The sequence below is a fragment of the Schistocerca cancellata genome, chromosome 6, assembly GCF_023864275.1.
Source record: "Schistocerca cancellata isolate TAMUIC-IGC-003103 chromosome 6, iqSchCanc2.1, whole genome shotgun sequence".
Classification (NCBI taxonomy): domain Eukaryota; kingdom Metazoa; phylum Arthropoda; class Insecta; order Orthoptera; family Acrididae; genus Schistocerca; species Schistocerca cancellata.
Genome location: NC_064631.1, coordinates 348,325,813 through 348,339,059, shown reverse-complemented (window position 1 = coordinate 348,339,059; position 13,247 = coordinate 348,325,813). Strand labels below are relative to the sequence as shown.

The following is a 13,247-nucleotide window of genomic DNA, read 5'->3' as shown; positions in this document are numbered from 1 at the left end:
TCTAAACCGAAGCCTACACTCACATTTTTTGTAAATATTAAGTGGGGTCCTTCGATGCCCACACTTACTTGGTGACCATTCAAAAAAGATCAACATCACCTCTACTTTTGTTAGTACCTAAAAGGAATTCATCCAAAAATGCAGCAGTTTATTTTCACCTGGCTTGTTAACCAATTGTGACTTTCAGAGAAGTGTCGTGAGTGGCAAGTTTTGAGTAAAACCTACACATTTCTCTGGCTGCTATGTCAAAAATTTGCTTCTTTTGCCAAAACACAGCGGAGTTTACACTGTCTCACCTCACTAACATGTTTTGCGGATACAACTACAAGAGAATTCTGAAACAATGGTTTATTAAGTAAGAACTGAGGGAAAGTGAAGTCTGTAATTTCTTCACATATTTTGTTCCAAAATCCAAAGCATTTCTTGTTTCACCAGCTATTGATGGCCTTTAAAAACTACAATCTTTCACCAAAAAAGTCTGCTGTTATTGGAATAAAATGCTACATAATTCAGTTTCACATAATTACAATGTGGTAAAATTCTCTCCTCTTTGCATGCTATTGTTTTCCATTTCGATATCTGAAACTGTTATGAAATGCGAGGAATGTTGTGGATATTTCACTCTGTCTTCATTGCCGGCGCAGGGCGACTGCAGATGAGGGGGCTACATCAGATCAATTTTCTCAAGATTGGTGTCAAATAGCTACCTCTACCCAAGTCTAAGAAAAAATTCAATATGTTAGCTAAATATCAGATGCAATAACATACTAGGTAATATGCACCAAATGCAAAACCACAGCGACTTCTATTGTTCATAGCATACTTTTCTAATTTTTGCACAGTGTCTTACTTTTAACGTAAATATCACAATAACTATTACCAGTAATGAAATGATGGGTACATCACCATTAATCTGACATATAAAGCTACAAGTAGAGCAATTTTTTTTTAACCGAATAGTTTCTGTAAAGTCATTTGAGAAAGATTGAAGGGTGTGCGCCACTATTCTGTTGTCGCTGACTGATCGAAAGGCGGAAAACACTTATTGGCCTCCCCTTCCAAACAAATGAATGAACTCACTCTGTGTTTTGGATGAAAAATGGGCACCGCGCATCGGCCACCATATCCTGCACGAGCTATACCAACTGCTCCACGTTCTCATGTGTGTGTTTGTGGTGTCCTATCCTATTTTTAGTATGCAGCTGGGATACAGACCATGTCCTGACAGGTAGTGTTTAGCTCCCTTGGTCGGAAGGAAGGATATCATTCTTATCCTTTCTTTTATATTGAGAAGGAACTGGTAGGTTCTCCTCCCTGTTTCTGCTCTGTCCCAGATTTCTTGCCCTTCTCTATCAATGCATGCTTTTATTTCCTTCCCATATGGCTCTTCTGCCCACTATCTCCTTCACCTTATCATATTCATACTCTCTTTCTTACTGCCAGGTCTAGAAGTAGCAAGTCCAATATCACCATCAATGCCTCAGTTGGTGGTGTTGTGTAAATGCGTGCCAGTTGCAGGAGTATACTCCTCTGTGTTCGCCATAGATCCCATGCTCTCCTTTCCTTTCTGGCTCTATGAGCCCAAATGCTAGACCTGTAGCCCACAACAGCAAGTGAGATTGTGTTGTGGTACATTCTTACAGCACATAGTGGCTAATTGTTGCTATTTTATTTAGGATCTTAATACCTCTCTGGCAGCTGACATCAGGGTAGTTTAATTCCAAGGTACCTACATACTTTTCTTTCACAGGCTGGTCATTTACTCTGATTGTGGAATTTCTCATTCTTGATAATGTTCCTTTTAGTAATATATAGACCATTTTGTGCACTGCTATCATTAGTTTGTTTTCTATGCACCAGTTGCTTAGTCTTTCAGGAACTACGATGTTGTTTCCTCTAATTTAGCCCTTGTGTTAGCAGATAATATTAGTAGATGGTCTGTGTAAGCAGTGCAATCTCTAGTGTTTGTTATACTCTGAAGCTGGTTCAGTAATGTCTCTGTCAACATCCCACAAACAGAGCCCTGTGGGCACCCTTTGATGATGTCTTTCACAATATTCTTTCCAGGACATCCTAACTGCACCTGCCTTCTGTGTAATAACCTTGTAGACTGTTACAGAGACACCTTGGACAGTCCATCTGTTTTAGTCTTTTGACCAGAGCTGGCTGCCACAATTTATCAAACGCCCCAGCAACATCAATCATTAAGGGCCTGAGGTGTTCACAATGATCATTGCATGACTTATCACATTCTCGGTGGATTCCCTTTCCTGAAACTGTACTACAGGCGGGCTTATGCCCGATAACTATCTGTGGTCCCTCAAACAGTGACACAAAAGCTTTGGCTAGAGCATTTACCATGCAAATCGGCCTGCAAGATTTCAGTTCTCTTGGGTCTTGTCTTCCTTTTTTTGTTATGATATCTGAAATTTTCCAAATTCTGGGCATCCAATCCTGAAAAAGACATTCTTTTAATAGCACTGTTATATATAACATAATACAGTCCACCAGCCGACAATTTTGTCCCTCAAATGATGCAACACTTCTGTCAGTTTTCTATCAGGTCCTGGCACTTTCTTCTTCTTTAAGTTCATTACTGCCAACGTAACTTCCTCCTGGGCAAACGGAATCACAGCACTTGTTATTCAGCTGATGCTCTACTAACTTAGAGTAATGACGCTGATAGAATTCTGTCTTCCATCATCGTATTGTTCACCAACAAAGACCTGAGTAAGTACTGCACTGATGTTTCCCAGTCTGTTGTCACTATGCCATCAGATCTCCTCAGGGTTGAAAATGCAGAGCGTGATCGAATCTTATTTGTTGCAAGATTGTAAGGGAAACCCCAAATGTCTTTTACCATTTGGTATTTAATGTACGCCTTCCATTTTTCTACCCTTGTTTGGTGTAATAGTTCTTTATATTGTTTTCTGTAGGACATCAGTAATACTGATGTTTTTGAAAAGCACATGTGTCATGTTTCTGTGTAGTATTCCCACAAAGAGTCACCTGTGTAGAATGGCAGAATACTAGGCTTTGCTATGGCCTAACTGTTGCGATACTGTGTTGAGAGTCAGAAGTTTACACTTCTTGCTGCGCATGCGTTATACCCAGTCTGCCATGAAAGGACACACTTATAGTGCATGTGGCAAAGTGTTTAGAATAAATACGGGGAAACTAAACCACCGACTCCACTACAAGCAAACAAAGCTATTTTCTTTTTGTATTTGTATTTTGTAAATCCAGGAAACGTAAATACTACTGCCTATAATAGTTGTTGATCATGACCGCATTAACTGGAAGTTTCGTTTAATGACAACAGGTAGTTTTATCAGGAATGTAACAATGGCAGCTTTGTGCCTTCCAGCCTCTATCATGCATCGATACTGCCTTCTCATCTTGTTTCATAGTAATTGTCACATGCTGGCAAAGACGGCTGGCAGTACTACCATCAGTCCGGCTGTCTATACACAGTTTCCAGCTGTCTATGGTGACTGTTGCAACTGAATTGATCATGAGTTGGCACCTACCTGATGTCAACACCACAGAGGATAGAGCTCAGCCTTCTTCCCCACACTGAGTACATGAAGTCAAATTAATTAAATATGGTATCTGTTTCAAACTGTTGTAATTATTTTAATTCTAATTACTCCCAATGTGGATAGTTACATGATTTGTTGCTACTGTATAATTTGTGACAGACAGGATCCAGTGAAATCGGCAGATCATTGTGAAGAGACATACTGTTCCACAAAATTTCAGGAGAACTGCCGGATGTTTGTAACTTCCTGCTGTAAAATGTAATTCCAGCAGTAAGTAACTATGAATTACAATTATTGGTAAACTGTTGTCCTAAAATTTATGAGATTCCTTTGAAAAATCCCATGATACATAGAGAAACTGCAAATTTTGTATTACTTAGCTAAAAATGCCAGTTTTATGTTATTCTTCACATAATTATTTTCGTGAATTTTTTTCTGTTCCTAATAATTAGATGGTCCACCACCTTATAATGATGCATTGTTCTGTGCAATGATGCAGTAACCCTTGAAATTATATGGATTAAGTGTAAGTAAAGTAAAAAGAGAAGTGCAACACACCAATATTCAGTTACATATTTAATTCACCCTGAATTTTTCATTCACATGGTGTTAGCTTTATATTTATTGTAAACAGATTATCACCAAAGCTCTGAAACTTCAAAAGTGGTCTTCACTTTCACAGGCAATCACAATTAATAAAAGAATTTTACAGAAACACAAAATGTGGATCATCATTTTCAAAGATTATGCCTTTGGCCTGTTCTGCCTCAGACCTGTTCATACCAAATGTCTAAGGGATGTCCAATATTTCTCTTTCCTTTTGGGTTATACAATGTTGCAGCTATAGTTATCCTATTATTAGACATACATTGCATATGGTCTTTCCAGTTCAATCTGTTTTTTCAGTTACAGATGTAATGGGTTCAATATCCATTTAGTTCCTGTCTAACATTGGTGTTTTTTATGATTCAGAAATGAATATCCAGCTACAAAGTAGAGAAACTTCATTTCTGATGATTTGATTGATGGTAATTGACCAGATGTTGGGTTCTCTACCATACAGCAGAAAAGGAAAGGCCACTATTTTGTAAAGTTTAATTAATACTTCTTTCTGTGTGTTATGTTTTGATGAACATTGAGTGGTTCCTCAGAAATGCAAGAATCTGGCCAATTTTAGCTCTATATCAACTGACATGGGAAATTTAAAATTGCGCCATAGATATTTAAACACACTTGCTTGTTCAATTATTTGTTCATCTACTACAGTAATCAAACCCAGTTTTAAACAACAAGTTCCAGAATTACCAAAATACGTTTTCTTCTTGGACAACGTTCAGTGAAATTTTGAAAGCAAACTGGCATACATTAACGAAATGTGTAACTGCATAACTATAATGATCACAGTAATCTCTAAAATAGAACCTATTTTAAAATAAATCTGCTACTACATAGATCTTAACATGCAATGTTCAGCTGAGTAGATATGTGAACTGTTTAGGCAGAGAAAAATCATGTTAAACCCAATTGCCACCATGATAAAAAATCAATCTTGCAATTTTCTGCGCTAAGTGGGTGATGGCAGAGGGAAAGTAGATTTGTTTTTATTGAAATATCTCAGTTCTACCAAAACATTCACTGTACCGAATAACTGTACACTGGACTAAAATGTAAACCTGGACACCTGCCTTTCATGGATAATTTCTTCAAATTAGACAAACTTACAGAAAAAAAAGAAATGTTGGTAATATTATTGATAGCAAAAATTATTTCTTTGTAAAAACACATTATTTACACAACTCTTATAATCAATATAGAAGAAAGTGTACAAAATATGTGTAACATCCCTTTATGACATTTCTAAATTACTTATTTTTTGTAATGTTGTTTCACTGCTAGTGGTAGTTAAGTGTTAAAAAACCCAGAAGAAAGTCTGTAAGAATCAGAAAAAGATATGTACATGATCTTGTCTAACAACTCATGCCAATAGATCTGGAGTGATTTATGCAAAACACAGAAAACTTCAGTCACCAACAAACAGTACATTTATGTCAATGGTAGGAGTCTTAATATTCCTACAACATACATGATGCATTAAGACTACATTTTCAAAATTATACCTCCAATCTCAGGGCTGGAAGCTTTCTATTTCTAATATTTTATGTTCTCTCTCTCTCTCTCTCTCTCTCTCTCTCTCTCTCTCTCTCTCAATATGTGAAGAAATGGATGATGTAATGCACACATAATGGTTTAACTGCCAAATAATACATATGAGAGCTATTCAGAAAGTTAGTTCCAATGCTGTCTGGTACATAATGGAGGGGGATTGCAGAGTAATTTCAGCACAGCTGTCTTGCAAATCTGACCATGCTAAAGAAAGATTATTGAACTGCTGTTTGCACTGTAAGTGTATATTAAACAGGTCACTATCATAAAATATTCTGTCACCTGTGAATTAAATTATATAATCCTTTTTCTGTGTATAAAAACAATGAAAATGCTACACATTTATACTGAACTTTGTGCATTATACAGAGAGAACATTACGAGAGAGAGTGCTGTAAGAAAGTGGTGCATTTGTTTCGGGTAGGTTGAACAAAACTGGATGAATATCCATTGTGACAAATGGATTTGTTTCAACGCTCAGTACACAATCAGTTCATGATTACACAATTATCAATCAGTCTCCCTCAGGTATCATGGACAATGTTGTGCAAACTTGTGACTGACTGTTGAGCATGTGGGCAACTGATGTCATTATCACGAAGTGGTTTGCTGTCGCATTAACGTTTCTGATATGGTATGATGCATTAAGAGACAAATTCCTCAGTCACACTACAGCCAGGGGATGAAAAATAGATTGCATTCGTCAAGATGGGGGAGGGGGGGGAATCAATGGACTGAGGACACACCAGCTCATCATGCAAACCTTTAAAGAGCCGCCAAACATTTTTCGCACAAGCACTGACGACAACTATTTTTGGGACACAAAAGAAGTAGTTTTTGTTGATTTTATGGAAAGAGGACCACAATAACTCAAAATTTATGGCGAAACACTAAAAAGGTCAGAAGAGCCATGCAAAAATGAAGGGGTGGGATGTTGAGCTCTGTCGTCTTACTTGTGAAAGATAAACCTAGGCCAGATACTGCTGCATGAACACAAATGTTGCTTAACATTTCAATTGGGAATGGTTCAATCATGTGTACAGTACTGATTTATTAGCTCACAGGCAGCAGAATTCTACAACAAAACTTTTTCCTAAGTATAACAAGAGCCTTAATGTAGAAGTCAATTAGTATAAAAATAGCTGTAGCTAATATAATTGTTTATAACAAGAAAAACTTCTTGACGTACTAGTGTTTCTTTTGATATAAATTAACAGAACTTACTTTCCAAATAGCCTTCATGTACAGTTCAATAAAAGGATCTCTTTGACACAAAGTCCTGACATGAAAACATAATGGCAATGAAATGGCACTGCAACAGTAAATAGTAATGCTTTATTTGTTGCTATGTGATTTGCAATTGATAAATTTTAAATGGGAGAGACCTTTTCACAATAGTAACTGTCATGAAATGTATTTACAGCCTCTTGATTTACTATTGTTCAAGACTTGTTCTGCACTGCATGAGCACAACTAATGAAAATTACGCAAATCTATGCAAGATTGTATCATGCACTATGAAGGCAGGAATCAAGAATAAAAAGAACACAATTTACAACAAGATTTTTCTGTTATGAAGTATATCCATTATTACACACACACACACACACACACACACACACACACACACACATTCAATCGGTTTTCAAACATTTTGATGCATTAGGCTCCTGGGTAAGATCTTCCATTTGCCAAGATTTTCTTTTCGTTGGTTCACTCCGCACACCACATGAATGACTCACTTCTGCATTCTGTAATCAATGAGATATATCATTCACCATTACTAGTCACATTTATTTCCATGGGATGAAACTTGTTTGGACACCTACTGCCAATAACGCATGAATTATAGCAACATTTACCTCCGAAGGCATTTCCAAGTTCAAGCAGGCGTGTTGTTTGGTCCATTCTCTTGCTGTCTTATCAAACAACGGTCTGTTGAATAAAAATTCTTCAGCCTACAGCAATATACAAATTCCAATTAAGACAATTGGCAGATTTTTAATTGCACTTTATATCATATTTAGTGAATAATTTATAGGAAATTATTTGCTAAGACTCCCTGGCACTGGTGAAAATTCAATTTTATATTCAAACTACAAACACTTTTCCTCACCTTAATATATTACTAAGTCTGAGTGCATATCAGCTCAATATCGTACACATTATAATGGACCAAAAACGTATTGTATGGTTCTTTAAATTTGTGTTACAACTACTTCGTTTCTGGAGTGGTTCTGTTACAGCAATCCACTTGGCAGTGAAAGGAGATTAATATATGCGACAACTCATCTCACCTTTCCCACCATGAACAGTATAAGCCAAATCTGAGTGCAAACAACTTAATAATCACATCAGTAATCTCACCCCAGTCAGTGGAGTTACCATAGAAGTGGTTTGTTTTATGACATAGCCTCTCATAAACCGCAAAATTATTGCCACAGAGGCTTTTGTGGGTCACCCCAGGAGCTAAACAAAAAAGGGCCTTGCTCCACCCCCATGACTTGTATAGTTCGTGCTTTTCGAATGAGAACCTCTTTCTCAATACTCTTTTGACCACAGAATATCACTAAAACAAAACATCTGTGTAACGGAGATAAAAGTAAACCTAAAGTCCACTGCAGTTCAGTACAGTAAGTTCTGTCTCTCTAATCATGAACAGAATGATGTGGCTTGTGTACACCGGGCAATGATTACATCGAGCTTGGACCAAATATAAACTGCCAATTCATGGCAAGTAAAGTTTTCATCATGAGATTTTGCTGTCACATTAGTATACACTAAAGTAACATTGTTCGAACATTCAACCACTACAGTGGGGCAGAAAGACAAAGCACATGAAAGATCTAGCTTGTAGTCATCATCCACAGTCAACACTACCAGTTCATGACCATTAAATACAAATTACAGCATTTAGGTACCCTGAGTAAACGAACTGTGCACCACCTTCTTGGAGGAAACCCTGAGGGCTCTGTTGACCAAGACAGTATGTAAAGTATCCCCAGATACAAATATTTGGGCCCTGAATGTCCATAATGAAGAAAAGGATAACCTCATCCCACAACAACAACAACAACAACAACAAAATAAAGGCAGCGGAACATCTGCATCAACGATGTCAGATTCTCATCATTGATAAGTGCAGGATTTTTCTGATATTTGACAGTCATCTCAGAAGGGTATGAAGGAAGCCAATTACCAATATACATCTCAGACATGCAGTTCCATGGGTTCAACACCAGATGTGTCAGTAATGTTTTGGGCCACAGTCAAAGAGGTATGTCTCTCATCCTATCCGGACTGACCAGTATGGGTACAAAAACTAATTGTGCAGTCCTACAGAAAACATTTCACAAAAATAATATGCAATTATATGGCACCCAACTTGTGAACTACTTCCTCTTGGAGGCAGTAACTACATGACGTAGACTGTAATATGTGCCAATATGAACCCAAAAAATGGTTCAAATGGTTCTGAGCACTATGGGACTCAACATCTTAGGTCATAAGTCCCCTAGAACTTAGAACTACTTAAACCTAACTAACCTAAGGACATCACACACACCCATGCTCGAGGCAGGATTCGAACCTGCGACCGTAGCAGTCCCGCGGTTCCGGACTGCAGCGCCAGAACCGCTAGACTACCGCGGCCGGCAACATGAACCCAACTGAGCATATTTGGGACTCATTTAAAACTGCAATGTAACATTGCAGGACTCTTCCTCTAAGTCATAAAACAAGAGACTGTCTTGAAGAACAATGACTCTAGCACCTTGTGGACAGAGTGCAAGGCACAACCTAAGCATGTGACACAGTATGGGTCAGAGCAACAATCCGTCATTTCTCAACAGCACCTCTGGTTTTGCAGATGTGTGGTTTTGAACAGACAGTATTTACTTTGGCTACTGTTTTGATTCTAAGGTACAGTATTTCTTTATTCATTAATAAGGGTTATTCTTACATTTCCCACTCCCCTTCACATATGCCTACACTTATTTTTGGAGATATTTACAAAACTTTTTTAACCTGTTTATATCTTCAACCCACTTTAGTCATGTTGATTATCAGAATAAAATCAAAATACTGGCTGATCACCCAAACATATGAGTTATTGCAAAGGCTACTTTGACACATAACTGTAAATTCTAGCGTAATTAATATGCAGGAAGTAATCCAAGTATTGTGATGTATTAACCCTCCCAGTATCATTGGCATCAATAACGACCCCATAAGACATTGGAGGTAAACATAGATGGAAAAGAAAATCACAACACCAAAAGTAATTAATGTAGATTAATGAAATTTCAGGAATAAATTTGTCTATATGACATATGCAAGTCATACATTGCAAGATCACATGTTAATTAAGTGCAAGATAAGCCTTTGCAAATGTGGGCTGCTGGTACATTAATAACCAGTGTAATCGCCACTATGTTAAACGTATGCATGCAAATATGCATGCACTGCATTGTACAGGTGCCTGATGTCAGTTTGTGGGATGGAGTTCCATGCCTGTTGCACTTGGTCAACCAAATCAGAGACAGTTAATGTTGTTTGTGGATGATGCTGCAGTTGTCATCTGATGATGTCCTCCCATAACTGCTTAATTAGAGACAGATCTGGTGATTGAGCCGGTCACAGCAACATTTTGACACACTATAGAATATGTTGGGTTGCACCAGTGGTGCGTGTATGACCATTATCCATTTGTAAAATATCCCTTGGAATGCTGCTCACGAATGGCAACACTAAAGATCGATTCACCAGACTGACTTATGAATTTGCTGTCAGAGAGCATGAGAACCACGAGAGTGCTCCTTCCGCCATACAAAATCCCACCTCAGATCATAGCTCCTGGTGTAGGTCCAGTGCATCCAGCATGCAGACAGGTTGTTTCCTGGCCCTCAACTAGCCTCCTCCTAACCAACACACTGCCATCTCTGGCACCGAGGCAGAACCAGATTCCATCAGAAAACACAACAGACCTCCACCCTGCCCTCCAATGAGCTCTCACTTGACACCACTGAAGTTTCAAATGACAGTGGTTTGGTGTCAGGGGAATGCACGTTACGGGGTGACTGGCTCAGACCTGTCCTTGAAGTAACCAATTCGTAACAGTTCATTATGTCACTGTGGTGCCAACTGCCGCTCAAAGTGCTGCTGCAGATACAAAGTGCTAGAGCCATATCCTGAACACGATCATCTTCCCTCTTGGTATTGCCATGTGGCCATCCGGAGCCTGGTCTTCTTGTAACTGCACTTTCTCGTGACCACCACTGTCAGAAATCATGTACAGGGGCTACGTTTCTGCCACATCTTTCTGGAATATCACAGAAGCAACATCCCACTTCTCACAGTCCTATTACACAATCACATTCAAACTCAGTGAGGTGTCCATAACGGCATCATTGCCTTCTTAAAGGTATTCTTTACTAACACCAACACACCACATCCAAACTTATGTATAACTAAAGCTCAGGAACATTACAGCATGTATTTAAGGCAAACTTGATTTGCATGCTCATAGTGGCTCTACTACAACTCTCTCAGGTGAAATTATAATTTATTCAAGTTTTTACACTGAGTCCCACTGGGGTCAATGTAACACCAAGTTAATTTTTTTTTTGTTTCTTGAATATTATATTTATGAAAACAGAATCATGATTTAACAGCTGTTATACAAAAACCTGCAACAATGGAAGCATCATTTCCCCACGTATTTTTGTATCCACTGTCATGATTTTCCTTTGAGCTTGTGGAGTAACATTGGGCCCAGTGGTACTAGGAAGGGTAAATCGTTCAGTTTTATATTTAAAACACATTACAACTTATTCACCATTTTGTGCAGTGAGTACAACTGGGGTCAATATGATCCCAACCTATATTTCTTTTTGTTTCTATTTATGAAAATACAATCATCAGGCCCGACAAGGTGGTGGGGGTTTGCAAAATGCCTGGTGCCCAAGCCACATGAGAGAGGGGGGGGGTCTCTCAAGGGTGCCAAGTTGGCAAAAATCAACCTGCCATTATAAAATAATTTTTGTATCATATCATAAATAAAAGAACATAACCCAAGCACCAGCTTAACCAATCTACCTATTCCTTTTCACTTCTATTTTATAAGCCATACTGGCCAGTTGCATACAACTATTATTTCATGTTTAGTCTTGAATGCACAATATTTTATTTAGACATCATGCACTAAAACTGACGTTTGATGGTTGGTTGGTTTGGTTTGTAAAGGAACAAAACTACAGGGTCATCACTCCCTTTTTCCTGACACAAGCAAGGCTCAAGGTACACAAACACCCAACACCAAACCTAAAAAAGAAAATGAATGCAACCTTCGAGGGGGGCGGGGGGAGGGGGGGGGGGGGGCAGGCAGGACCTACACCACACGGAGAAGTAGAAGAAGGTATTAAAACCATAGAGCGATCTAATGCTTCAGACAACAAGAATCAAGTTTAGTCTTGGTATATTTCAACTTCCAAGGAGAACAAATTCAGCATTTCTCACATAAATATTCGAAAGTTTGCAAGTCAACCGATTTGTCTCATATTAGACTCGATTAAATACATTTACAACAGTGTTGGTTTAACAACCACATAATTTATGAACATGTCTTGTTTCTAGCAAGTCCAACACATGAATACTTAAAAGTCTAACGTCATTTCTTCATTTGTCCTTAACAATCATCATAGTCACTAAAAGCAAAGAATAATATGTAAACACTCCTTGTTGTTCTCTACACATACACTGAAACTATGAATCATATAGCAGGTACTTGTCAACCGCTGTTTAGCAGCCGCGTCCACATTTTGCTCGTGACTGTTTTTAGATCCGCACACATAAACATGCAATGTGCAGTATGTCGGATTAGTCCCTCACACACTTCTATTTAAAATATCACGTGTTCGAGACGGAGGAAGACCAAGTGGTTCTATAATTTATGGAGAAATTCTCGAAGCACTACATGTCTCCTCCCCCCCCCCCCCTCCCCACAGACTGAACTCGCAATATTTTATATACAGTCATTATGTACATTTATATCACATATAATAACAATTCACATTTCAACAGTATACCTTGTTCTTTTCATAACCGTGAATATCCTTTTCCTTATTATTTAGCTATTCCTTATTTTTTAATTTTACTTTAATTATCAAAGTGAACATTTCAATCAATTTTGGAGTTCGTTTTCTTATCTATGAATCATGAGGACAACCTTTCGTTTCCAATCGTAAGCTCCAGGTGTTCCTGACACTTGAGTACTTTATTCTAATTCCTTGTGCTATTTTTTCCCTTGGTACGTACTACTATCATTATGTATAGTAGTTTGTGGTCCAGAGGTGTTCTTTTCGCCACTTGTAAATTCACATAAAACATAATAATGCTAGCGATATATAGAATTCAAACTTATCAGAATAATTCCTATTAAATGTGTGACTTCCGTCACGATGCTATCCTTTTCCCGTAGGATCAGTACCTATACCTTACATGTGGGTTGACCCTATAAATTCACTTCCTCCTTCCATTCTGGTA

General features: G+C 38.1%; 1 protein-coding gene across 4 annotated transcripts in view; it reads right to left on the bottom strand.

The window, feature by feature from the left end:
- Positions 1–13,247, bottom strand: part of LOC126190801 (ubiquitin-conjugating enzyme E2 T-like) — a 283,350-nt gene that overhangs the window by 210,889 nt on the left and 59,214 nt on the right. For 2 of the 4 annotated variants that reach the window (XM_049931353.1, XM_049931355.1), the window contains exon 4: positions 7,568–7,663. The exons of 1 other annotated variant lie outside the window; for it this stretch is intronic. In XM_049931353.1, coding sequence (XP_049787310.1) covers positions 7,568–7,663 — 96 coding nt within the window. Of the gene's footprint in view, positions 1–4,105; positions 7,457–7,567; positions 7,664–13,247 lie in introns of those variants that run through there. One more of the 4 variants, XM_049931354.1, reaches the window with a different exon arrangement.